General features: G+C 41.4%; 1 protein-coding gene across 4 annotated transcripts in view; it reads left to right on the top strand.

Moving 5' to 3' along the window:
* The window catches only part of xirp2a (xin actin binding repeat containing 2a), a 62,815-nt gene extending 38,497 nt beyond the window's left edge, over positions 1 to 24,318 (top strand). For all 4 annotated transcript variants that reach the window (XM_008425151.2, XM_008425170.1, XM_008425161.1 and 1 more), the window contains 8 exons: positions 433 to 557; positions 6,871 to 7,008; positions 10,028 to 10,108; positions 10,236 to 10,305; positions 10,677 to 10,780; positions 13,718 to 22,913; positions 23,999 to 24,132; positions 24,226 to 24,318. In XM_008425151.2, coding sequence (XP_008423373.1) covers positions 433 to 557; positions 6,871 to 7,008; positions 10,028 to 10,108; positions 10,236 to 10,305; positions 10,677 to 10,780; positions 13,718 to 22,913; positions 23,999 to 24,093 — 9,809 coding nt within the window. In that variant the 3' untranslated portion in view covers positions 24,094 to 24,132; positions 24,226 to 24,318. The remainder of the gene's footprint in view (positions 1 to 432; positions 558 to 6,870; positions 7,009 to 10,027; positions 10,109 to 10,235; positions 10,306 to 10,676; positions 10,781 to 13,717; positions 22,914 to 23,998; positions 24,133 to 24,225) is intronic.
* Positions 24,319 to 25,688: the final 1,370 nt, after the last annotated feature.

The following is a 25,688-nucleotide window of genomic DNA, read 5'->3' as shown; positions in this document are numbered from 1 at the left end:
TGTGGAGCATTGGAAGTTAAGAGAGTGTCTTCATCGAATTCAGGTTTCAAACAAAAGGCAGATCCTTTTTTTTTAATACTTCTTCACATGAAGTTTTAGTAATCTTGATGATTTATTAAGGATGCTGCTCTTTTTTTTAGGTAAAAAAAATCTATTCCATCGATTTAGCTTGTTGTAGTTTATTAAAAAGAAAAGGCCTTTTTGTACAAAATTGTCCCCAAAGACCAATTACTAAATGGCAAGCTCCTCCACAGCTTTCCCTGATGTGCCAAAAGAGTAATGAGTAGGTAGCAAATATCAGCAAACCCCTTGAGGAGACGTATCCAGCGGTCGTGTTAAGTCTAACTTAACACGACTTTGATTGCCCTATGAAAGACGTATATTAGTCTAGAGGTCTTGTACATTTTTTTAATGTTCTGCATGTTTGTGTAGCCGCAGGTAGAGCCGGGTCTTCAAAGGAGAACCAGGAGGCTGAGCCAGTGTCGGTGAAAGAGCGACTGGCGATGTATCAGGCAGCCGTGTCCAGCAAGGAGAGCGGCGGTGCTTCCTCCGTGGCGGTAAGACGAGAACTTCCACTTGTATGTAACTGGATTGATGTAGAGAGCAGCCGGGCAGGCGGCACATGGGCTCAGTGTGTCACATCCTAATGGGAGTTTTTTGTTAGATAAAAGTATAGAAATGAAGGGAGATAAGTTCAAGTCAACTTGCGTACGGGCCTTCACTCACCTGGCCTTCTTTTATGGTTTTACCAAATAAAACAAGTTGGACTCCCAACTTTGTCTGAAATGGGATCTAAGAAAATCAGTTCAAGCTGGTCAGCACATGTCAGACACAAAAGTTACATTTTTCTGCCAAGCGTTGTTGTTTATAAATCCAGTTTTTCAGCACAATTCCCTCCCCATACGGGCCCCGTATTTAATTGTATGGGTTTTAGATCAAGATTGGCCTTTATCATTCATATTGATGTCATGCAGTTATTACCTCAAAAAGAAGCAATAAAAAGTTCTTCTCATTGTTATCATAATAATACCGCAAAATATCCTGATAAAACTTTAAGCCCATATCACCAACTTCCAGTTTCAGGGCTATGCTGAAAGGAATCATTTTTATTATGGGGTGTCATTTGCTGATTTGTGTTTGTTTCTCAAATAAAATCCCATGAAAAGCTGGTAAAATTTGTGATCATAAATTTACAAAATTGAGTATTTCTACAGGAGTGAGTTGAAGATATGAGTCTTGAGCTTCTTGTGAGTGGCTCTCAGCTTCACTCCCTCATAAGACTTTGCCCCCCAATTTTCTAAACCGAGATAACGTCGCCTGCCGTCTCCTCTCGATGTGCTGCTGACTGCTCAGAAACGCTCCGAGCGGCTTTTAAAAAATCTGAACCCTTAACGACGCGAGGGAATTTAGAGGAATTCTGCCTCGCTGCATTTAATCTCCACGAGATAAACTGCACAAACTCGCACAATGAATATTGATCCAGTGACGCCAAAGCATAATGAAGCATTTTCAAAACACAACTTGTTGCACAGGATTTAATTGGCGCTCACTAAAAACAAATTACTTGGAGTAAAACGCATATTTCTCGACAGAGCAGGGATTTAGTGTTTGTTATTGCGTATGGTTTTTTTTTACCTTCCCTGGTCTCCTCGCTGCTTCGTTTTAAACCCCCCGATGGACGAGGTTAGAAGTTTCAAGAACATCGTTTTAGTTAGAAACATGGAATCCACTCTTAGCAAGATAATAGCCTGGAAGGTTCCAGATGTCGATTATTTTAAGGAGGAAGTGGATAAACGTATTTCTGAACTGTAACTTGGCAGTTTGTGCTGTTAAGCCACTTTATTCTTTCTGTTTCTGAGAAATTTTGAAAGTCAATCCTCCCCCCCATTTCAATAAAAGCAGAACTTCACCCGTTATTTCCCCTTCATCTGAGCGCACCAACAGTGGAAAATAAAATTCTGAATATCGACGTCATTATTTATCATCAAGGACGAGAAAATAATCCTCTGTGACTTTGCAGAGCCTCCGTGCTCTAAACCCGTAATAATTCTACAACACGAGCCGACAAGGTCAGGCAAAAATAAGGCCACACTTTTCTGAATTTAAGTTTTTCTTTGAAGAAAACTTCTGCTTTTGGTTTTATAACCCAGGTTAAGTGTTTTTGCCGAGCCGTTGCATTAGCTTCAACAACATGTAAAAGGAAGCATCTAGTAGTTCCCCTTCAAAACTTCCTGTGTCTGTTGATCTGATGATTATAAAGTATCATCTGACCTCACAGGTATGTTTATAGATGTCGACCTTCCAAATTTTTGGAGGCAGCTGCTGTTTCCTGGACTTGTAAACTATAAAATACCTCTAAAGTCCTGTTGATTGGGATTTTAAAGTCTAGAAATGTAAATAAATTTGAATTTTCTGAACTTTCAAAATAAAATATGTTCTGAATATTCTGAATGAATTTAGACATTGTAAAGAAAAGTGGGTTGCTGTGGTCATAGACATTAATACGTAGACACCTCATGGAGCGGGCCGGCCCCTTGCTGCGATACGGCGCAGCGTCCGCCATATTGAATGTGGAATATGTGCCAGTAAGACAAGTGAATGGACCGAACTTCAGAAAGTGCCGTTCTACAAAGTATTTTAAATTAATTCCTGTCATTGACACATTTTCTCACACACATTAATAGCTTTGGTAATCAAAGAAATTACTAAAGAGAGCGTTTAACTTTTGATGTGATTATTTAATTGTTTTGGGGCATTTCTGAATAAAGAGCACAATGTTTTATTTGATAGAAATGATTCTGATAATTTTTATATTGAAATTGATGAACAGACACTTTTACAGTGTTTTATTAAAGAATATATTTACATAATTCTATAATTTTATGTACATTTAACATTTCAAGACAAGAAACAAATAATTTTCCTGTATTTATTTTTTATACGTTATTGAGAAGTGACTTTTGATTTATAAATCAATCATTGTCAAACATTAAATTACATATTTTTCTTACTTTTTTCCAGAGAATAAATATTTATTACAGTATGTCAACTCTGCTATTGACAGCAAAGAGTGAAAATAATTCTAACAGAGAAAATTATTTTTATTTCATTACAAAAGCTACATTATTACACTAATACTTCAGGTTGAGATATTTAAAAATACACAAAAAGTGAAAGAATAAAACATGTATTTATTATACTGGGAACACTGGCCACAGGCTTCAGTCTGCTGGTCACACTGGGAGAACTCAATGACTTCTGAGACGTCCTGGTTCACAGGCTAAAGCCAAGGATAAAAGAGAAATTATCCAAAAGTGAAATAGAAAATACATATGATATACGAAATACATACGATATACGATATGTATTTATACCGTATGTATAAATACCTACGGTATATGTTTCCTTCACATTCAGAAAAAGACATTTTCAGCATGTTGGGCTGTGACTCGTAGCATCTTTATAGCTAAATACCGACATGGTGAAGCTGAGCTGGAAACAGACTGAAGAACAGCAGCTCCAGCTCTSATCCTGACTGATCTTTCCTCACTAAATCCCCTGGTCTTTAATCAACTTCCCCTCTAACACCGGTTTCTCATCAGCTCTCTCTCATTAGAAAACAGTATGAAAACGTTAGCTGCTATGCTAACAATCAGCGGTTATTTCGGGCCAATTTAGCTACATAGGAAATATTTTCGGGTTGTTTAGAAGCGAATTTTTGGCTGCAAAGTCAAGTAATTCTGATCTTTCATCCTTACCTGAGGAAGGTAATCCTAATGAATCCAGTTTGTTTGGTAAAACGGTTGAAACAAGTCCACATAGCACAGAACTTAAGGAGCTCCGATCGCCCTGCTGCCACATAGAAGATGGCGGACGCTTTTACGTACGACTTAGCGCTCCATGAGGCGTCTAGTATTCATGTCTATGGCTGTGGTGGGCACACATCTGCTAATCTGCTAATATGCTAATTTCAGAGCTAATTTTTCATTTAGCCAACTTTGAAAACACTTTGTATACGTAGCTGCCCCTAAATTAATCTTTGTGGATTGTAAATTTTGAGTCTTGACATCTGTGTTGAAGTTTTGGTCATTGACTTGACAATTCTTCAATCAGTTTGATGTTTATATTCATGCTTTTATTTTGAAGTCGGTGCAGCAGTTCTATTTCCTGTCCCCATGTTATCTCTCTCTCTCTCTTTCTCTCTCTYTCTCTCTCTCTCTCTCTCTCTCTCTGTCTTTCTATTTTTAGCTTTATTTCAAACAAGAAACATACAAGAACAAAACATGGACATTAGAGTACAAGATAGATATATAATATTTCAGGTCATTATAGAACATGTAAATGATAATGTCAACATTAAACTGGTTAGTGAGGAAAGCAGTCTTTGAAGAGCCCATGTAATTTAAACTGAAGTATTAGCTTCTGCTAAATGCCGGGCTAATGTAGTGTTTTAGGGTTAGTGGCACTAATGTTTACAATTAACGCTTCAGGGGTAGCACAGCTAACATTTTAGTTAGCACCACTGCTGGGTTGCGCAGGTGTCTTGTAAGAGCTATTTCTGCTAATGCTAACACTGCAAATAGAAGACACAGTTTAAAGAGCAGATCCAGCCATGGCACACAAAGTATCATCTAAAACTTCCTCCTCGAGTGACTTGTTGCTTTTATTAAATGCCTATTGCGCAAAAAGGATAGTTTAAATAACAGCCCAGAAATCCAATGCACTTGTAAATTTAAACTGAGCAGATAAGCTCTGCCCTTCTGGGAATCATCTTCTGGAAGGAGTCGCTGATAAACGCTCTCTGAATTGCTGGTAGGGGACGTTAGAGTGGTGGCGCTGCTACCTCCACGGCCTCAGCTGAGCTTAACTTTAAAGCATGTGGAGCCTACAGACAGCTGAGTGTTGATGTTGGTAATCTATATGTGTCTGAGGGGGGTTTGAGGGGTACATGTGAACACTAGTGGGGATCAGGAAAGTAGAATGTCTTTGGATTTATGCTTTCTACTGAAAACAACTGCTGTCTGCACATATGAGTGTAATATTCTGCATCTCTAAATATGGCAGCGCTGTTGATTAGCATGTTTATATTAACGTGCAGTAGGGGACAAGTTCATTCTAATTAATCTAATGTTTCTGTTAATCGAGTGAGTAGGAAAAACAAAAAATTGGGTTATTAATTCATGAATTTTCCATTAGAAGAGTAGTTCAGGACTTCTAAAGTGGAGTTCCAAGAAATGACTATGAACAGTTAAAGGCTCAAATATTTATTGCTATTTATAATCCAGTCAGCTGGCTAAATTACAAGAAAGACAAATTCTGATGTTGGAAATCCATATCCTGTGACAGCTAGAATAAAAATAACTTTCTTTCACCAGTAACTCTAATTTTTCTCTGTTAATATTGATAAGCAGCACAAATATATATAATATTCTGCACAAAAGTCCATATTTAGGGGCTTTTATTCTTTACTTCTGCTTTAGTGCATGGAGGATCTGTGTTAAAATAAACTTCTAATTCTTTTTTCACAAGGTGACATTAAGTTGGACTAAACGTTTCCTGATTTAGGTCAGTCGTGACTATCAAAAATAATTTTTTACTTACTAAATGCCACAGTAAAGATTGAGAGAAGATTGAGAGAATTTCCTCAGCAAGTTTTCTAAAATTGCCTTGTACAATTTGGGTCAAACATTTTGGCTCTCGGGTCAGTTTGCTGGAATTTTGGCCCATTCCTCTTGACAAAATGGCTGGAACTGGGTCAGGTTTCCTCTGGGACTCACATCAAGTCTTCTTTTAAGTTCTTGTCTACTTTTAGAGATGCTAAGGGTGACAGTACGTACATGACAGTAATCTCCTCTGAAGCATCCCCCCCCGTTCTGTATTAAAACATTTATAACACGGACACCGTGCTTTGTAACACCTCCGCTCTGCTGTAATGCAGAAATAAAGAAGTCGCTTTTGTTTCTTTGTATAAAAAAACGACACTTAGATGTCTGAAAAAATATATAAACCGTGTATTAATTCACAAATATATTCATAAAGAGGTGAGACGTTTCATAGAAAGTCTCATGTATATTACACTTTCCTTATGCCATATGCAGAAGCCTGCACATAAATCTTTTATTAGGGCTGTAATTGTCTATACCAAAAGGAGATTATTGTATCAAATAGAGTCCGTTATTGCCCAAGTCACATGGGGAAAGGATTTCTTCTTCCATACCAAAGTTGTCTTCAGCTCTCTGCCTCTAACGCCTTCCTTACAAAGTTTTCACATTTCCTGGCTTTATCCTACATATGATATGCTATACTATCATATGTATCATGATATATATGATATATCATTTTAGTTTTAATAAACTAAAATGAGGCGTTTTAAAACATTTTCGTGCTGTAAAATGAATAATTTAGCAAAGGTTATTCTCCCGTGTTCCTCTGGTGCAGAAATAATGTTGATAAAGTAAATCTATTAAAAATGAAAGCCTGTCATAGTTTAGGTTAAGCTAATTTTTAATGCAGTTTGTTAGATCAAGGCTTTGATGTTGCCCTGTCATAATATACATTCAAGGCGGTGATGAAAGAAGTTGAATGTTTTATACCACAGCCTCATCTAATCAACGGAACGTGTTTGCCTCCTCACCATTTTGCATTTTTGTAACCAAAGTAACTACAAAACGCTTAAACCATTTATCAACGGGGGTGGGGGAGCTATCCAAATCAACCTTTCAATGTGTAAAAAATATCTTATTTAGCTCTGATCTGAAACATTAAAGTGGGACAAAAATTGGAAAACCAGAAAACAATTGGAGGTAACTCAGACTGTTGGTTATAACTCTGTTTTTGTGGGTAACTCCTGGTGTCTGCGTCTGCTGATAGGTGATGGACGAGTCTGAGGCCTGCTCACTGCCTGGCGGTCTGGCTACTGTGAAGAGGCAGTTTGAGAGCCACGAGTTTAGCTCTTCGTCCTCCCAGTCCACCGTCACCCAGTACCATGTTCAGAAGAGAACAGTCCAGGTGAGATTTGAACCATCTTCCATCTCTGTGTTTGTGTTTCGTAATCGTAGGACGGTTTTGTTGCAACGAGGTCGTTGCATCCAGAAATTACTGGCAATTCACAACTTCAAGACACTAAATATTTATGCTGGTGCTATACAGTTGCCGCATGACAGCAAAATGTTCACCTCTCATCCTAAAATGCATGCATTATTACACAAAACAGTTATTATTCCTCCTTTACGTCACACTATGATGTAGCATAAAATGCGGTTCATTTATTCATGTTTAGACCCTCGTAAAATGTGTTTCTAGATACGTTATCTTCCATTCCACAACAGGAAACGGTGTGAGTGAAACTTTACATATAGATAAAGAAAACTCCACCACTTTGAAAACATTTGAGGCAACATTTTGGTTACTATGTGGGGAAAAAAAGACAAGATGACAGAGTGACAGGCAGAATAGAAGGGATTTGTAAGCACTGTGATTCCCATGATTAGCCAACCTACAGCAGACATCTGCTTCAGATCTTCCAGAGTTTTTGAGTTTTATGAAATCTTAAAAATTCTTGCAAATCAGCCTCAGAACTGCCTTTTAGTCAGAGTAGAGTAATTGATTAAATTGATTATTCAATTCCGGACAGTTTCAATCACTGACTGATCCTCACTGATACCTTTGAATGCACATAGATCAGATTTTCTTCAGATTTTCTATAAGTGAAGGCAAGTGTAAACACACAAAAAGACTGCATGCTAAATTGAAATCAAAATGTAACAGGGAAGTTTCAGGGTTGCTTAATTTGACTTTGTTCCCAGTTCTCGTGCGCAAAAATCGGATCACATCAAAGTTGGATAAAGTCGTCTCATATCTTATGAGAACCTGACATTCTAACAGCGATGGATAGACTTTGAGATCCTGAATATGTGATATTATTACATGATGCAAAGCCTCCAGCATTTCCATAAACAGCAAATTGTGTTTTGATGATTGCAGGCGAAAGTGGGGCAATTTTTCTCCCCCCTCTTTCAAGCGAAGAAAACAAGAAAGACAGATCGCTGCTGTCCTTTCTCTGTTTAAAAGCGAGAGATATGAACGATTTACATTCTGCTCTTTATTAACAAATCTCGGCTGGTGTGGCGGAGGCCTTTCCAGCGGATCGACTCAAAGAGGGCACCTTGAACTTGCTCGTCTGTGTGCATCTGTCATCCTGTGTGTGAGCATCATGCCAGAACTCGTCAGCGGCGGCGCTGGGCTGCAGCCAGATTTTTATTTCTTTTTTTTTTGTAGTGTAGTAAGGCCAGTTCCCCCCATTTGCTTATTCAGGCGAAGAGGCAGACCTGATTCGTCGAGTGCAAAAAGAACCTTTGCTGAATCGTGAATTTTACATCAGGGTCCACGAGGTGAACCGTCAGAACTCGTTTGATCAACTCGCTGCTTCTTTCGCAGCAACTTGGAAGCGCCTTTCCACAGGTGTGACATCCAGCCTCTGTTTTACAGCAGGATGGAAACGAAATGCGGTGCCAGTGGTTTGAGGAGAACAGGACATCCCCCGNCCGACCCTCCATGTATCTTTCATGTTAACAGCGTTCATACAAGCGGAAATACATTTCTCTTTCATCTCCTTCAAATTGCATGAATCTCAAAGGAGCAAACGTCTGATTCGGTTTTGTGCCGGTTTTTTTTCGTAATCCACTGCTGTTTTTCCCCCCCAACGCTGAAATCCTCCTTTGGCAGAATTCAAACTTAGCAGCTCCCTTTGGAAGCAGCGCGGTAATGGAAAAGCATTTGTTAGCAGCCACAGAAGGGGATTGTATTAAGCTTCCCCACAATATAAAAATTACTTACCCGCCCACTGTTTCTTCCAGCTCGCAGTCAGGAGGTGATAAAGCAGTGTTGGGTGCTTTTGTGTATTCAACCTTGTGTTCATCTTCACCGCTTTTACTTTTTTGTTTTTTTTGTCTCTGTTACTTCTTCGGGAGGTATTTCTGCTGATTGGTCAAATAAAACTAGTCTTGTCTGTTTTCATTGTCTAAATCAGGTCACATCAGTAAAAAAATTGCATTTCTGTCTCGTGGGGTTCCTCAAGGCTGTGTAGTCGGTCGTGTTCATTCCTCATTTTACGTATTTAAACTTTTACAGAATATATGGCACTATGTTAATGACTGTCACAATCCAGCTAAGGATTTGCTTCATTAATCACTTGAGCATAACTCCAAATAGCTCATTTGAAATTGCTTTCATCCTGGTATCAAAACCTGAACTGAAGGTGACTACCGTGCAATTTTTTAGAGCGTTTAAATGTTTAAATAAGTCAATTCAGTAGAGTTAAGATGGTTCAAAATGCATTTTAGCTGAACAAATTAAAGAGCCAACATCAATCCTGCTATTTTTAAATGTAAAAACTCCTTTTAAAACTTAAATTGTAGCTTTAGGGCATCAAAAAAATATACATGTACCCCAAAATATCTCTGGCGGACTTTTTTCTTCCTTTTCCTCTTCAGTCCAGAGGTTGCTAATGGTCTTAATCATTCAAACTGTGGTTACAATTTCTCAAATAAAATGCAATTTCTCATTAATGTTACAAAAAAACTCGAGTTAGATCCAAGACTTAAGTGCTTCTTGTATTTTATTGTATTTCATTTTTCTCTTTTAGTCATTTTACATATTTGAGACATTGCCAGACAAAATAAGAACTCACTTTTCAATGAAGATTTTATTAAGTAGAAGAAACTGTCTGAGCTAATTTAGCCCTAAATGAAAGACTAAATTCTCTTCTTAAATTTTAAATTGTGAAGCTCTCAAAACGCCATTATCCACAGACAAAGAAAACATTTTGAGAGTTGAACTTTTCTTTTAAAAAAAAAAACTTTTTAAAAGCATTTCAAGGTGTTTTCAGTTATATCATTGTGATCATGTTTTGACCGTGAAGCACTTTGGGATTTTATCCGTAAAAAGCGCCACACAGCTAAACGTTATTTACCTTCTTCCTTGTGCCAGTTGTTCTGTGTCAGTGACACCGTTGTTCTACGTTTGACAGGAAGTGTCGAGTTCCTCCGAGGTGACGGTGAAGAGCAGCGCCAGAGAGACGACTCCGGCAACAAGCATTTCGCGACAAGAGGTATTTGTTACAAGATCACTAAAACCTGCAGCCCTTATTATGATACGAACGTCATCTCTAGTCATTTACGGGTGACTGATTGGAAACATAGTCGGAGCGCTAACAGTTTGATGTCGCTCCTTCCCAGGTGATCCGCGATCAAGGAGTCCACCATAACAACGTGGCCGCGGGTTATGGGAACCATTACGATGAAACAGGTTATTCTGCTCATGCCTTTTATATTGTAATTTGGGGCTTTTTTTATATATATATTTATATCACAGCGCTGCTTATGGTCCTGTATGTTAATGATTGTTCGGCACCCCCGGGCTGAATAAGGGATGAGCTCTCAAAGCGAGTCAGAGAGCAGATGATTCTCTATTCGGCGCGTGGCGCCAAATCTAATCAGGGCAAAGTCAGAGAGGTAAAATATTGGAAAGTGGAAATTGGGCAATCGCTGCCGCATGGTTTCAGAAAATGAAAACTACTCAGGTTTTTAATGAAATGATTTATTTCTCTTTCCTGCTCCCCTGAGCCTCCTCACTTGGAATGACTTAATGAGGCAGCCTTCTTCTTATGTCTAATTCAGTTATGCTCGTCAGCGGAGAGGACCTACCAAAGGTTTCCACCCAGGCTTTGAAGCAACAGTACGAAAAAACGATCGAGGAAGCGGCACCAGCGAAGGAAATTAAGGTAATGATCCTGTCTGTTTATTTAAACCGACGATAAGTTTCTTGTTTTAATGGAGAATCCACATGAAGATGAAGTGGCATTACGAAATCATCCAAAGGGAAATTGTGCATACCGGGAAAAATAATTAGACTGAGTAAATAACGTCTGATGGAAACTGAACATTTTCTTCCCCCGTTAAAGAAAAATCTTTCACTAAAACAATCGTTTTCGTTAAGGTTTGCAGTTTAGTCATTATTTTTAGTATCACTTAAAATACCTGACAGATTGAAAGTAGGGGAATTTAAAGTGTTTAGCATAAGCATTCACACCTCTTGGATGTTTACACTTTTTAATTTCAATGCATTTTATTGGGATTTTATGTGTTCAACATAAAAAAGTGCAGAATTGTGAGGCAAAGGAAGTATAAATATTAATTCTCACAACAGATTTCCACTTAATTTCACATCTATACCTCACTGTAACGACTATGACTTGATCTAGACCACTGATGTTCTTGCACCGATCAGAATTCTTCACCTCAAAGCGAAAACTTTGCATAGTCATTTGTTAAACAGTAATTTAACTATTTTTTTTCCTCCAAGCAAATAACTTCTGCCTTGTTCTTTCATACTTCTGGGCAGGGTTCAGATTTCAGAATTGAACAGCTTGCATAGACTTACTGTTATTGTCACAACGATCTGTGTTCCTCACAGCGCCTCGTTCCATTGAGGCCTCTCCGGAAATGAATTTCCCTCTCTAAACAAGCCCAAACATTTCAGAGTTCATCTTATTTTTTTAGCACCACAGTTCCTTCAGAAGCAGATGCTGTGTGTAAACTCAGCAATTCCAGACTTAACTTCAGCTAAATTGTGTTCAAACTGTTTTTCAAACATGCAGAGATTATGTTTTCATATATAACTTTTCTCCAGTTTAATCACAACGAATCGGTCTGTTGCTTTCATTGTGAAGAGTAAATGTGAAAATACATTATAATGCAGTTTATGCTATGCATATTTAAAATAATTTAAATTCTATAGATGTAATGGAAACATTACACATATATTGCTATGAATATAGGTGTATGTTATTAGTAATACCAATGTATTACTAATAATAATGTTAATAATATTAATATATTATACATCAGTGACGTGCGGTGAGATTCGTTGCTGGTGAGGCACTGACTTACGACTTACATGGACACCATGCATGTTATTGGACCTACGGAAATTTCGCGCAGGTATACAACGCTGTGGGGCAAAAAGACTCATCTTTTACATGTCATCCATAACCGCGTTAACTCAGTGAAACTTAGAAATGTAGGTATTAATTTCGTGCTATGATCCACAGCAAAGGGAAAGAGCGAGAAAACACTTTCTTGCTCTGTATCCGCCGATCTACACGCAGACTTGTTGCTAGGGGTTGAACGACTACATATTTTTTAAGGTCGACTACATCATGATAATAGTCGAGTCGATGACGACTAGTCGCGGTGACGTCATAGTGACGTAAGCGCAAAATGCTTCACAACTACTTGGAGGCTTTATCAGCTATTTTCACGGCAAATATTAACCCCTACACCCCCCCGCCCCCTTCTCCCGCTTTTACTAAGTCTATTATGCAGAATTAAAAGAGCAATGAACAGATCATTTTTTGTGAGCAGCGGAGAAAAGTTCGTTGCACAAAGTCGGGTCTGATTTTTTTTCTCCAAACACTGTTTGGAAAAGTCTATTTTTCTACTCCGTTTAAGAATCCTCAAACTGTCTCAAAGTAAAACTTTCAGCTCCAGTGTTGGTCTTCCTTTAGTTATTATCTCCTGCTTCAATTGAAAATCCACTTTAGAAAACCGTTTAAGTGTAGAAATGTAGTCTTTCATGTTAACGTTGGAAGAGAGGAGAAAACAAATATATCGCTGTACTTTACTTATTTGCTGTATGGCTAGCTCCATGGCTAGCTCACTGTGTCTTACTCTGCATTTGTGGAGTCACAATATCTGGGATCATGAGCGCCCCCTACCATGAGGCAAGAGAACTGCCTGCCTCACCTCGAGTCTGTTCTCTGCCGTTTCTGGTCGCTCCTCTGCACACAAAACACGATACACACACAGTTGGTGACAATAAAAAACACTTGACATTATATACATAAGGTAAATTATGGAAAATCAGTCCATATATTAAATGTTTTTTAGCCATTTTATTGCCGGCGTACAGACTACTCCCATAGAATCTCAGCCAGTGCAGTTAGCGAGAGGTTGCGCAATCCCAGGTGAGGTTCTTCTCACTGCTGCCTCACCGGCTTTGCTTCTGAACATTTAAATGGGAAAATGCGAAAATCCAGCGATTTTGAAGAAAAAATCATCAGAATTGGTTAAGCTAAGTAAAAAATAGTTACTTTATAGTACAAACCACAGGGTGAAAATAGCAATATAAATGATTTTATCATTATATACTATTTTCCCATGATGACAGGTGAGGCTCTGCCTCCCCTGACCGCACGTCACTGTTATACATTTTTTTAAATAAAAAAATTACAAAGTTTCATTTTTTCAATTTGAACCGACCACTGTAGCTCCCTCTGGTCGGATTCTCCTGCTAGAAGCGAAACCACTTTTCAGGTTTTAGTTTGTGAGTAGTTTTATCATTTTCCTTGCAGTTATTTTCTCTTCTTTATTGTAGTGTATCACATAAACCCCCAATAAAATACATTGGATTTTTAGGCTTTAGCATGACAAATTGTGTAAAATTTCAAGTGACATGAGTACTGTATTTATTCATTCTTAAATCAATTGTAGCACTGTATGTCTGCTTGCTTATTTGATAGTTGTATCAAGTAGTTATTAATCGTTTGTCATTTTCTCTGTGTTTTATATCACTTGAAGACAAAAAAAATCCTCTCTAACCACTTTCTTGTCCTTCTACTGTCCCTCTCTCCGTAAATAAAATAACTTATGAACCACAGGTTGATGTTGATTTCAACCAGTTTCAGTGGGCCCCACTACACCAGTCATCCAAAACGTCAACTGTAACTAGTTATGACTCGTCTTCTACTGCAAAAACTGCTTCTGCAGTTGCATCAACCTCATCGGTGACGTATGAGGCAACAGAACAATTCCCCCCTCCACCTGCAAACTTAATCCAGGTAGCACAAGAACATAGCCTCTCCTCTCAGTCCCAGGAAAAAGGATACCAACAAAAGTTTACCCTTGACAAGAAGCAGTACTTCAAACACAAAAGCATGGCTGAGCTGAAACGCCTCTACAAGCACATACATCCAGAAGTACGTAAGAACCTTGAGGAAGACTTCATGAGTCAGCTTACGGAGGCAGAAAAGGCAGCTTTGGAAAGCAAGGAAACGGTAGGTGACGTCCAGCAGACATGCTATATGTTTGAAAACGACGGCAGCAGCTCCAGTGAATGCTCAAGTCCCGACAGAGAATACCTGGAGTGGGAAGAAATCCTCAAAGGGGAAGTGCAATCAATGCGGTGGATGTTCGAAAACAAGCCACTTGATACGATCAAAGATGACTCCCCAGATAAAAGTGAGGGAAGAAATATTGCCCAGCAGGAAATTATTGCAGGCAAAGACGTCAGATACACAGCGTGGATGTTTGAGACTCAACCCATAGATGCTCTAGGGGCAGAGACTGAAGATGCAACCCAACAGTCGCAGAAGCAGGCAGAACTCGCACGAGGAGACGTTCGTACTGCAACCTGGCTTTTTGAAACTCAGCCCCTGGACTGCCTGAATAAGATCCACCAGGAAGAGCAGGAGAACGAGTGTGTGGTCACCAAAGACATCACTGGCGGAGATGTGAAAACTGCCAGGTACCTCTTTGAGACGCAGCATCTGGATTCTCTGGGTAAAACAGAAACCATTGAGGAGAGTCACTTCTTGAACCTGAAGTCTGAGCTGGAAGAGGTAAAGGGGGACGTGAAGACAACCACTCGTATGTTCGAGACGCAGCCCATGTGCGTCATCAGGGGGGATTCTGGTGAAATGTTGGAAATTACTACCATCCGGCGGGAGGAGACTGAGAAAGGAGATGTTATGACATCGCGGTGGATGTTTGAAACCCAGCCTCTGGATATGATCAACAAAGATCCTGCAAAAGTAAAGCTGATATGTGGTATTTCCATGGAGGACAATACGCAAGGTGGCGTGAACAAAGGCAGATGGCTTTTTGAGACAAAGACTCTTGACACTATTAAGGATGAGGAATGGGAAACTTCAAGAACTCAGAAGGAACAAATAATTGGAGCAGATGTTAAGAGACACTGTCTTGTTTTTGAGACTCAGCCTATGGATACACTGAAAGATAATGCCAACGCTCGACCTTTGACCCCAGAGGAGATTGTAGGAGGAGATGTTCAGTCAACCAAACATCGATTTGAAACGGTACCCATGGAAAACCTGAAAGAACTAACCGAAGTCGGAAAACTTAAGAAGGTGACTGCCTCCGAGGAAGAGAAGGGTGATGTGAGACATCAGAAGTGGGTCTTTGAAAGCCAGCCACTGGAGAGCATACGGGAGGAAAAAAAGGAGATTACAAGAACTGTGAACATTGAAGCCCTTGACAAAGGAGACGTGACAAACTACAAAGAGAGGTTTGAAACCTTAGATTTAAGTAAATGTGAAGGGACACAGAAAATCCAGGTAGAAGGTGTCCCAAGTGGGTCAGTTAAGTCCAACAGAGTGCTGTTTGAATCCACTCCAATGTATGCAATGCAGGACAGCTCGGGTCATTACCATGAGGTGAGAACCGTAAGGCGCGAGGAAATTGTGAAGGGAGATGTGCGCAGCTGCAGGTGGATGTTTGAAACACGTCCAATCGATGAATTTGATGAAAGTATCAATAAGTTCCAGATAATAAAAGGGATTTCCAAGCAGGAGATTGAATCTGGGGATGTCAAAACAGCCAAGTGGTTGTTCGAAACTCAGCCACTCGATGCTATAAAATTTTTCAGTAATTTTGAGGATCAAGAACATAAGACTAAGGAAGATATTAAAATTGAGAAAGGGGATGTAAAAACATGCAGATGGCTCTTTGAGACCCAGCCGATGGATGTTCTGTATGAAAAGGTGGAAAAAAGTGAGGCAGGAGTGGAGGAAGTGCAAAAAGGGGATGTGAAAACATGCACATGGCTCTTTGAGACCCAGACACTTGACAACATTCGCGATCACTCAGAATCAGAAGCCGAGACGATTCTGAAAACCTGCACTGTAAAGCAGGAGGACATTCAAGGTAAAGATGTTCAAATGGCTCGCTTCCTCTTTGAAACCGAGAACCTGGAAAACATCACGGGTGAGGACAGCAGTTCTTTCAGGAGGGTCACAGAAATCAACATCCAGTCTGGTGATGTCTCCAGAATGAAATACATCTTTGAGAATCGTTCCTCTGACATTATGAGCTCTACGTCAGAGGAAATTATGCTGAAGCTGAAGAAGCAGCAGGCCGAGGACATCCAAAGAGGAAACGTGGTCAACTGCACCTGGAAGTTTGAGAACCAGCCAATCGATGCTATATGTGACGACAGCACAAAGGCAAGGGAGATCCGCACCATAACCGATGTTCAGGGAGGTGATGTGGACAAGGGCCGCTTCATTTTTGAGACGTACTCTCTGGATCAAATCAAAGATGAGTCGGCAGAGACAAATATTTCAAAACTCACTAGTATCTTTGGAGATGAAATTAAAAAAGGAGACGTGAAAAATTACTCTATGATGTTTGAAACCCAGCCGCTGTATGCCATTCGTGATAAGGAGGGCCATTATCATGAAGTCACGACTGTAACTAAAGAGGAAATCATAAGAGGAGACGTGGTGGGGGCTCGATGGCTGTTTGAGACAAAACCCTTGGATTCAATTAGAGATTCGGAGGAGGTATATGTTATTAAAGCAGTGACGGAGGAAGGCATTAATAAGGGAGACGTTAGCTCTGCTAGGTGGAAATTTGAGACACAACCCCTGGATGAAATTACTGAGGAGATAAAAGTACGATCGAAAACAGTGGCGGATATCCAAGGGGGCGATGTAAAGACAAACAAGCAGCGATTTGAGACGGATGAGATGTCTCAAAAGTACATTAGAACTGTAAGTGTGAGTGAAATTCAGAAAGGCGATGTCAGATCTGCAACATGGATGTTTGAAACCCGCACAATCGACGAGATCCGCGGTGATAGCGAAGAGTACGATGCAATGGAGAGGGTGACAAAGGAGGAAGTGATGAAAGGGGATGTTAAACAGTCTGTGTGGCTCTTTGAGAGGCAACCCCTAGACAGAATAAAAGAAACTGATGTCACAGAGCCTGCTGTGATAAAGGAGGAAATCCCACAGGCAGATGTGAAGACGACTACGTGGCTGTTCGAAACAACACCATTTCATGAATTCAACGAAAGCAGCATGGAAAAGACCGAAATAATCGGTAAGAGCATAAAGGAGACACTTGAAGAACTTTACTGTCAGAAAATGGTGAACTCCCAGGGGATCCTCATTGAGGCAGATGAAATCGGAGATGTCCGCATGGCCAAGTACAAACTCATGAACCAGGAGGTTCCTCAAATTCAAAAGGAGGAGATCATTAAAGGAGATCTAAGCAATATAATGATGAACCTACTGAATCGCACAGAGACGACTGAAAGGGTCATAACTATTGATAAAGAGGAGCGAGGAGACATCAACACCACAGTGAAACAGCTGTTTAACCAGGAGAGGGGAACAAGTGTTCAGAAAGAGGCAGTTATTCGAGGTGACATCCAAGAGGCGATAGGCAACCTACTGAAGAATGAAGGCTCCTCTAAGCATGGAATCCTTATTCAAGAAGACGAAAAAGGAGACATAAAGATGACAATCTATTCTCTACTAAATAAAGTGGAGCGATCTAGTATGGAGAAAGAGGATATAATTCAAGGTAATGTCAGCAAAGCCCTTCAGCGTCTTCTGTCCAACTCAGGAGAAGAGGACTCTAAAAGGATAAGGATTGGGGACACTGAAAGGGGTAATGTTAGCTTTTACACAACATGCATCGAGTCTGGAGCTTTGGACTACCTCAAACAGCTGAAATCTGAGTCTGATGAGGTTCACAAAGAGGTGCAGAAGGAGAGTATCATTGGTGGCGATATCGAAGAGACCAAACTCTTGTTGCGGAAGAATCAGCAGCAGATTGGCCGCACTGTGGCTGAAGATGACATAGTGCCAGGTGATGTTCATAGCATTGTTAAGGTATTCATGACGGAGCCCACTGATGCCTACAAAAACCTAGAGGGAAAGGACATTGTTAAGGGTGATCTTAATGCAACTCTTGATTTATTGACCCAAGCCATCAACCAGAAAGTGGTTGTAGAGAAAGAGGAGGTGGTAAAGGGAGATATTCCCAACACTTTGAAATCTCTTGAGGAGGCCAAGAGTCAAGCCAAAGAACTGGAAAAGCCTAAAATTATCAAAGGTGACATAAGAGGTGCTCTTGAATCACTGGAGAAATCTGCAACCTCAAAAACGGAAGCAACAGTTGACGATTTAGTTCCTGGCAACATCAGAGTAACCCTCAAATCCCTAGAGGAGGCTAAGCAAGCTGTTAAAGAGTTGGAGAAAGAGGAGATAGTTAAAGGAGACATTTTTACTGCCATACAAAATTTGCATGAGGCATCAAGTGAGAAAAAGACCTACCAGCACCAAGTAAGCAAACAAGGGGACGTTAAAGCCACCATTCAGCTTTTGCTTGAGCCAACCACCTCTCCAAAAATGCAACGTAGAGGAAGCATCGAAGGAGACGTCAAAACATCCATAAAATCTCTTTATGAAGGCCAGGAGGCGGCGCATTTGGAAAAAGAAGAAGTTGTTAAAGGTGACGTTCAAGGGGCAATAAAGTCCCTGATGCAAAGGAAACAGTATTCAAACAAGAAGCGTATGCATTCTGCCAAGAAAGCGAAAGGGCCCGTGAAAAATCCATCAAGTGTAAAGCTAGCGGAGCATGAAAGCTCACATGAAGCCATGAGTGAGAATGTTGTTCTCACTCCAACCCCCACTGTGAAAAACCTCTCTCAGAGCAGTGAGTCACAGAGGCACACACAGAGGCACCATGAAAGCAAATCGCTGAAAACGCAGGTAATAACCCAAGAGGACCACTCTGTTGCTGTAGTCAAAACAGACAATCCTGCTGGGGCCTCTCATCAGAAGAGCATAAAAGAACAGAAAGACAAAGTGCTGCCCCCACACAAAATACAAGCTCCTAAGCCTATTATGATAAAGAATACGCAGAAGACTATTAATGATCAAACAGAGAATAAAGCTGCGGATGTGACTGTGATGAAAGAGGTGCAAAACACAACACAGATGAATATTTCAAACAAACAAATGTGTGAGACAAAAACAATCAAACAGGTGCAGACTTCGGTGACTGAGAAGACTGTTGTGCATAAACAAAACGTAACGGTGTCAGAGCAAACATCACAAAGGCACATGGAGAACAAGGCTCTGGGACAAAAGCAGAATTTCAGAAATCTGAAGAGTGATCACCGAAATCTGGACATGAAAGCGAAGGGCGTCATTAAAAAGTCAAAACCAGAGATTCACTTCCCCCCACCCCCCACGTCCCCACCTCCACCATCAGAGTCTGAGCTCTCCCTCCCTCCGCCACCATCACCAGTGACGGAGAGCCCGACGTTGTCCAGTTCTAGGCCTCATATCATGAGGCAAGACAGTGACCTGCCACCTCCGCCCCCACCGCCTCCACCTCCTGTGGAATGCATGAAGTCTGAGCCTGAATTTTTCCCACCACCTCCCCCTCCACCAGCACCATCTTCTGTAGGAGGCCAAGATTTTCTTCCTCCTCCTCCATCACAGCAAGAGCTTAATGCAATGCCTCAACTTCCTCCCGCAAAACAAGGGAAGCCAATTGAAAAGCCTTTATTTAAAATCCCCAAGCAGCCACAACCACCAAAGCAGCCCACACAGCTCAGACCCAAGTGGCAGAAAAAACAGCCAACGCCTCCACCACCTTCCCCCCAGCTTCCTCCCGGTCAAGAAACAGCAGTGTCAACTGTCCGTAAAGAGGAGGTTAAAGTTCAACAGGTGAAACAGGAAGCAATCCAACAGACCGAGGCATGGAATAAGTCTAAAACAGCTGTGGTGTCATCGACAAGAATTTCAAACATTCCAGTTGTAAAACCAGATCAAAAACAAAGTCCACAGCCACCCAAAAAAGTGTTTGTCCCTCCCCTCAAACTGCCTCCACCTCCAGACCCTGCTCCAGCCCCAACGGACCGACCATATGCTCGGAAATTTAAAACCCCTCTCATGCTTGCAGAGGAAAGGTACCGCCTGCAAAGAGAGAAAGAGGAAGAAGAAAAGATTAAAGTCTTGACTCCAACTTCACCACAAATTAATATACAATCCTCAGCAGCCAGTGCAGAACTTTCTGCGGCAGAGAGTGGCAAAAAAGAAGAGACTTTGGAGATAACAAAAGCTAAGAATGAGGAGGAAATAAAGGCACAAGATTCACCTGTCAAGAAAACACCTTCCCAAATCCCTTTGAGCAAAGCGTCAATCTCAGTAATAAATAAAAAGTCAACCCTTGGATCTTCAAATGCGTTCTTAGATAAAAAGCAAGTATCCAGCACTGAAGCCTCTGAAAAAGCCCTCACCTCATCTGATGTGCCTCGGTCTCATCACGAGGCCTCAGAAAAAGAAATCCAGTCCCGTTCCAACATAGTCGCTGTCTCAGTCGCAGAGCAGCAGCAGTTTATTAAGAAATCCAGCACCAAGTCTATCACTGCCTCACAGAACACTGTCCAGGATAATGCAAATCTTCAAAGCCGGGCTGCGGTCACATTGAAAACAGAGGATGTAAAGAATATCAATGTGGCTCTGACACAGGAGGTAAAAATGAGTCCCTCTCTGCCAACTAAAATTCCAAAGGTAACTCCCAGTTTCAAAGTAAAAACATTTAAAATGCCAACAGAGAAGACAGATGAGAAGTCTGACAGTTTGGGGCAAAAAGAAATAATGAAAAGTGAAACTCATTCACAGAGAGAGAAAAGTCAGGTGTCAGAGAGTGCTGAATCAAAAGTGCATTTAGAAAGCAACCAGCTTACCTCAGCAAGAACTGAGATGAAAACAGAAGTTAAAGAGAATAAAAATCAAGTGCCGCCACCTTTGAAGGTTGAAGTGAAGGCACACACAAAGAAGGGAAAGCAACTGGCAAAAAGTGAAACCGACGTAAAGTCGTCTCCATCAGTTACTGTTCCAGCACCTCTGGTGGCTATGGTAACATCTGTGCCAACCCATCAAGGACAAAACCTTGTGTCTGTCTCCCATAGTCAGCAGAGCATGAAGACAGAGCACATTCAGACACACAAGGAGGTTGTCGTGACTGAGAGAGTGGTACAGCAGGACCTTCAGAAGCAAGAGGTAGCTCGCATGCAACAGCTAGCTAAGCTACAAGCAACACAGACAACGAAAAAGCAGGTAAAGGCAGGGAAGTCAAAAGATGAGTCAAAGGAAGTGCTGGTGAAAGATATAAGTAAATTATCTTGTAAAGATGAAGCGCATACTGAAGATATTACAGATTCAGAGAAATGTATTGTGATCCAGAAGCTGGTTGCCAGAATAAAAGAACTTGAAGATGCACCGAGCAAAGTAGATTCCAACTCTATCAGGATACTTATAGATGAAGTCCCCGAATGGGTAATGGGCTCGGTCGAGAAAAAGAACTTCAGTGAACTCGCTAAACAGCAGAGCAAGAAAAAGCTGAAAGAGATGATGGTTTATGTGAAGCATATTATTCAGACAAAACTCACAGTTTTGGAGAAAAACCTGACAACAGTAGAAAAGGAAGTTAAAGAAGAAAAAGAGCCACCCATGCTTCCGCCAGTCTCCTCATCTCCACCTGAGCCTGACAGGAACATCATCTGTGGGACAGCTGGAAAACATACAAGGCCTATTGGTGGCTCCTTCAAAATGGAAAGGGTGGTAAAACAGAAAAGGTCTGTTCAGGAGACCAAAGTCCATCAGGAAGTGACCGATCAGAGAATTTCTTCCCCCTTAGCAAGCATTCGAACACCATCGCCTACTTTTATTACAATTGAATCAAGGAGAGTAGACTCCCCACTCAGAGTAACCCCGTCTCCTCCCCTGTACAAGTCAGTTGGGACACCACCACCCCCTCCTCGCAGAACTTACACCCCTACATCTACTTTCAGCAGAGCCACGCCATCTCCCACTCTGAGCCGCTCCGAAAATCTCATGAAACTGAGGGATACAACCTCAAAACTTTCACGTGGGATGACTTCACCCCCTCCCATGCCTGTACCAGAATACTTTGTTTCTGAAAGAGAGCGCACATCCTCGTTCAGTGGCATGACGACCGGTGTTGACGGAAGCGAGCACGGAGTGGTGGACGTTACAGAGATGGTGGATTCCATGATGACGGTGAAGGACAAAAAGTCTTTCTTTGAGGAGGCGCAGAAGGCTGAAGTGCACAAAATGTACACCAGGAAGGATCCCATTGACATCCCTGAACGTTTGGGACCGGATGCTGAGGAAACCACGGAGACCGTGACCATAGACCTTATGAAAGAAGATCTCCCGAGGGTTGATTTATCAAAGCTAGTGAACAGATTTGAGTCTCCCAAACCAAAAATCTATGCAAGAAAAGATCCCATTGTTATATCAGAGAGACTGGGGAGTGATACTGAAGATACAGAGGCTGACGCGCATACTCCGAAAACTGAAGAAATCCCTGCTTTCAACGTCAAAGCGATAAAGGACGTCTTTGAGACCGGAGAGCATGGTTCTCAAGCAGCCCGAGAGCTTAGAGAACAAATAGAAAGGCGGGAACATGAGCCGGTTGGTCACACCGAAACAACTTCAGTCTCTGAGCAGTTCTGCAGTGTTGACAACTTCGGTAACGTGACGAGAGAGATGAGGAGTGAGACGCATTCTGGGAGCCTGCTGACTCGCGGTAACCCTCCATCCTACGCTGATGTAGTGAGGGGTAATGTTGTCTCTGTACCACCCGAAGCCTCCACAGAGGAAATGCTGAAAAACTTCCAGCAGTCATGGGCCGAGAGCCAAGGAGTTTTCCAGAACCTGGGGTTCAGCGTCACTGAGCAGAGAACTTCCCAAACTATAACACACCAGCAGGAGACCTTTGTGGCGGGTAATCTTAACTGTGTAGCATGACGCTACTAAAAAGGCCTGGTGTGTTTAACATCTTCTGAGACATTACTTGCACTGTGTGAAAGAACTGGACGTGTTGCATTGGTTTGAAATAATTATTTCCATGTTCATATTGCTTGTTCCATTTGTTTTTCTTATTCCTTTTTTTCTTTTTTTTAATTTGGAGTAGCTCACGGTTTGGCAACTGGCAGTTTCACAGCTTTTTGTATCCTCCGGTTGCACTTGGGTCTGTTTATTCATGCCTCTGAAGTGTGAAGCTGGCGACGAAGCTGACATATCCAGCTAATATCTTTCCTTCCTGAGTGTGCAAAGCTGATTTCTCTGAGTGAAAGGGAAAACTGCATGATGAAAACATTTTTTGCTTAGCTTTATTCAGGATTGAGTAACAGCACTTCTGGACATTTTTAGGAAATGAAAGAAACTGGATAAAATGTTTTGCAATTCGGATACTAATATTTTTTGTGGCTCCAGGCAGGACTTAAACTCTGTTGAAATAATTACAGCTAGTTAATCAAATTGCTTTGCTTTGACAAAATGTTGTTGTTTTTCCATTTTAATTTCAACTAATCTAAAACCAAAATGGGAAATATTCTGGGCAGCATTCAGTCTTTTTTTTTTTTTTTTTGCCTTATCAGTGGAATTTTGAATTATCAAAAAAATTTAATTGAATTGAGAATTCACGTGAATATGCACAGTTATAAAGGTCATTTATGCTCAACAGTTTTTATCTGTCTCTGCTGATGAATTATTTGACCCCTGGGGGGCGCTCACAATCAGGCCTTCGTCAGGTTTTGAAGGAAAAGAAGAGGATGCGACATTATGACAAAAAATAACTTACCACCTCCTGACGAAGCTGAACACTGTGAATTGTTCACCTCTGATTACAAACTCAGAGGTGAGCTGAGTTTGTAATCAAGGCCACTGTTTTAATTTGGGAAATCATTCTCAGTTTGTAGAACTTTTTTTTTTTTAGTTCAAGTTTACAAAATTCTACCCAGAATATTACTCATGATTTTGTAAGAAATTTCCATGTCTGGACAAGAAATGTTATGCTTTTCTTCGCAGAAAATTCGAGTTCCAGAGTCCGAACTGTGCAAGGTGTGTCGGAAGAGAGTGTACCCCATGGAGTCTCTGATCGCAGACAAACAAAACTTCCATAAAAACTGTTTTCGCTGTGAACACTGCAAAGGCAAACTAAGGTAGAATACACTCACATTGCAAAAGGGTTTTTACCGTACTTTTTTTTGGACTAATTTAACTTTTTTCTTGTTTGTTTCTGTTTTTTTAAATAGCCTCGGCAACTACGCCTCTCTCCATGGACAAATGTACTGCAAGCCACACTACAAGCAACTGTTCAAGTCCAAAGGAAATTATGATGAAGGATTTGGACAAAAGCCACACAGAGAACTTTGGAATAACAAGAACCAGATGAATTCACCCATTAAATCACCAACACCTGAGAAGAAAGCCATAGACTCCACGTATCCTTCTACGCAGACGATCGTCAACAAATTAGAGGAAGAAAACAAAAGGCCCACCAGCAAAATTTCTGTGGTTTGGCCTCCACAGGTGGACTCGCCAAAGAAATCCTTCGCTGTCGAGGAGGAGCTGAAGTTAGTTAAGCCGTCGTGGCCCCCTCCCGATGCGTCACACCAAGAAAACTCCCTCTCAAATCAACCTACAAAGCCTTCATTAAACGAGACTGCTGTTCAAGAACAAAATGGAAGCCAGGAAGCCAAAGGTGACAGTGCGAAAGTAGAGTCTCCTCCAGTTTTAGACGTTCCGAGCTCTGCCGTCAGCAACCCCGTGGAGCCAGTGCCTAATGCTCACACTCCAGAGAGTGAGGAATCAAATGGCGACTCTGATACTGCGGCTCAAGTGGGCTCGGAAATGGACTTTGAAGTGCGCGTCGGAGTGGGGAAGAAAGGAGAAAACAAAGAGAATGTCAGCAGAGGTGGGGGCAGCGTAGAGGTGCTGGAGGCAAACGAAGAGAAAAGTGCAGAGAAGATGGAGGAAGTGAAAGTGAATGGACATGACGGGCAGGTGGAAAGCACGGCTTTTAAAAAGGAGGACCGGGAGGAGGCAGATAAGGGAAATAATGACAACTTGAACAACGGGGAGGCAGTAAAGGTCACGCTAATAGACGAGGAGGCAGCGGCAGCACAGGAGCTAAATGGAAATTCCAATAATAACAATAACGCTAATAATAGTCAGGCCTTCCGTGACCTAGAAAGCCTGGGTCATGGCCTTAATGAGGAAGAGCTGTCTCTTTTTGAGAAAAACACGACAGATTATGTTCAAACCCATTCGGACTGGATGCCAAGTGAACTGCTACTTTTGGCACAGAGGGATGACGCTTTTGTGCCAGCAGATGCCAAATGTTCCGAAGCCACAGACGCGCCTCTCCTCACCGACGCGGCCGAGGGAGGGCTCGCTTTCAAACACCCGGCCACAGAGCAAACGATTGGCACATCAAGCTTCCTGGAGGATATTTTTGCCGGCCTGAGCGCCGGCAGCGGCTCCGGCTTGCAATCTGATTTTGGTTCCGACATTTTCAGTCAGCCTGCCGGGGGAAGGCCTTCGGTGTCGTCGCTAGATGACCTTTTGGATTTCGGGATAGAGATGAGAGATGAGAAGGAGGAGGACAGAGAAACGGAGAGCGGCGGCGTTGGCTCTGTAGCAGAGCAGCGCACAGACAGGTGTGACACTTCTGTCTGGACTGAGGAGGAAGAAGGCCTGACAGCGGAGGAGATAA

This window comes from Poecilia reticulata, linkage group LG2, assembly GCF_000633615.1.
Source record: "Poecilia reticulata strain Guanapo linkage group LG2, Guppy_female_1.0+MT, whole genome shotgun sequence".
Taxonomy (NCBI): Eukaryota; Metazoa; Chordata; class Actinopteri; order Cyprinodontiformes; family Poeciliidae; genus Poecilia; species Poecilia reticulata.
Note: the sequence above shows the minus strand (reverse complement) of the source record. Positions and strands in the feature narration are given on the sequence as shown.